This window comes from Umbelopsis ramanniana, assembly GCF_025399195.1.
Source record: "Umbelopsis ramanniana AG unplaced genomic scaffold K450scaffold_168, whole genome shotgun sequence".
Classification (NCBI taxonomy): Eukaryota; Fungi; Mucoromycota; class Umbelopsidomycetes; order Umbelopsidales; family Umbelopsidaceae; genus Umbelopsis; species Umbelopsis ramanniana.
Genome location: NW_026252254.1, coordinates 1 through 1,725, shown reverse-complemented (window position 1 = coordinate 1,725; position 1,725 = coordinate 1). Strand labels below are relative to the sequence as shown.

Below are 1,725 nucleotides of genomic sequence, written 5' to 3'. Positions count from 1 at the left end.
TTATTGGATGTATTTTTAAAAAGCATTATTGCTTTTGCATGAATCGTTGCCCTTTCTTCTTGTTTATATTTTCTGACTGAGCCGTGAAACTTGAGTGAATCTCTGTCAAACAACTTCGTCACTACGCCTCTTTCACCAACATGGCCCCCTATAGACAGTTTCGAAGCATGGCCATGGTGTTCTTGCCAATATGTGCCTTATTGACCATCACATACATGGCCTTCATATCATTCGATACTAGCGGATTTCAAAATGACCAGGCTCAAATAATGAAGATGCAAAAAGCCGTTGAAGACGAGCAAAAACCACTTACAACCACCGCCCTAGCCAATAACACTACCAACGTCAAAGCAGCTTTTGTTGTTTTGGTCCGAAATTCGGAACTCGATGACCTACGATCTGCCATGCGTCAAATGGAAGATCGCTTCAATCACCGGTACAACTACCCTTGGGTGTTTCTCAATGATGCTGATTTCAGCGAGGAATTCAAGGCCAAGACCAAAGGCATCGCGAGCGGAAACACTTTTTATGGCAAGGTGGACGATACCATGTGGGGATACCCGGAGTGGATCGATCAGGACAAAGCCAGTGATACTCGAGAAAACATGAAGGAAGTGATCTATGGCGACAGTGAAAGTTATCGCCATATGTGCAGGTGAGGAAAACCCCTTTATTTTGACTTTATCGATTAGCATAATGTCCGAGCGTGTAACTCATGGCTCCTGCGCACGCACGCACAAAACGCCTCCTTGCTCTTTCTAGATTCCAGAGTGGATTTTTCTTCCGTCATCCTTTGATGCTAGAGTATGATTATTACTGGTAAGCAGCGTGGTGTCATATTTTAAAGAACTCCCCCGGAATGAACCAGGTTTGACCTTTCATATGTCTTAATTTAGGCGTGTCGAACCGGGTGTGGAATTTTCGTGCAGCGTCGACTATGATCCATTTGCTCTCATGCAAGAAAAAGACATGAAATATGGTGAGGAATGAGTTGGTGGAACACCCTGTGTTGTCCATGATCTAACCCCCCCCCCCAAAACACGTAGGCTGGACCATATCGCTGAAGGAATATGAGGAAACCATTCCTACCCTTTGGAACACGGCAAAGGAATTTATGCAAAAGTATCCTCAACATATCGTACCAAAGGATGACCCTGGAAGCTTATTGAAGTGGGTCAGCGACGATGATGGTGAAACGTACAACCTCTGCCACTTTTGGTCAAATTTCGAGATTGGGTCCATCAAGTGGCTTAACTCTCCAGCCTACTTGGATTTCTTTAATTACCTTGATCAAAACGGAGGCTTCTTTTACGAAAGGTAAGGGACAAGGGAAAGGAAGGGCAGTTGGTTATTTTTATTAACACGGGCGCACGTAGATGGGGAGATGCACCGGTCCATAGCATAGCAGCAGCTCTTCTGCTCAAGAAAGACGAAGTGCATTGGTTTTATGACCATGGCTACTTCCACAACCCCTTCCGCCAATGTCCGCGAGAACCAGCGTGGGTCGCTGATGAAAAGTGCCTGTGCAACCCCGAAGACTCTTTTGGTAAGTGGACCCAATAAATTTCCACCGAATCATCCAAAATTGAGATTAACTTTATGGCAGACGAACACTGGTATTCGTGCACACCAAAGTGGTTGGAGTTAACAGGAAAGAAGAGGACCGATTACTTGGTGACGACACGCTCATAGTTTTTTCTCCTTAACCCAAAAGTTTTTTTAAAA

The 1,725-nt window shown here is 44.8% G+C and overlaps 1 protein-coding gene across 1 annotated transcript; it reads left to right on the top strand.

Moving 5' to 3' along the window:
• Positions 1-1,725, top strand: K450DRAFT_264155 (uncharacterized protein). Its single transcript, XM_051592763.1, has 6 exons — positions 1-655; positions 763-819; positions 897-979; positions 1,047-1,317; positions 1,377-1,546; positions 1,607-1,725. The coding sequence occupies exons 1-6, from the start codon at positions 141-143 to the stop codon at positions 1,690-1,692; spliced, it is 1,182 nt and encodes a 393-aa protein (XP_051439901.1). The 5' UTR covers positions 1-140; the 3' UTR covers positions 1,693-1,725.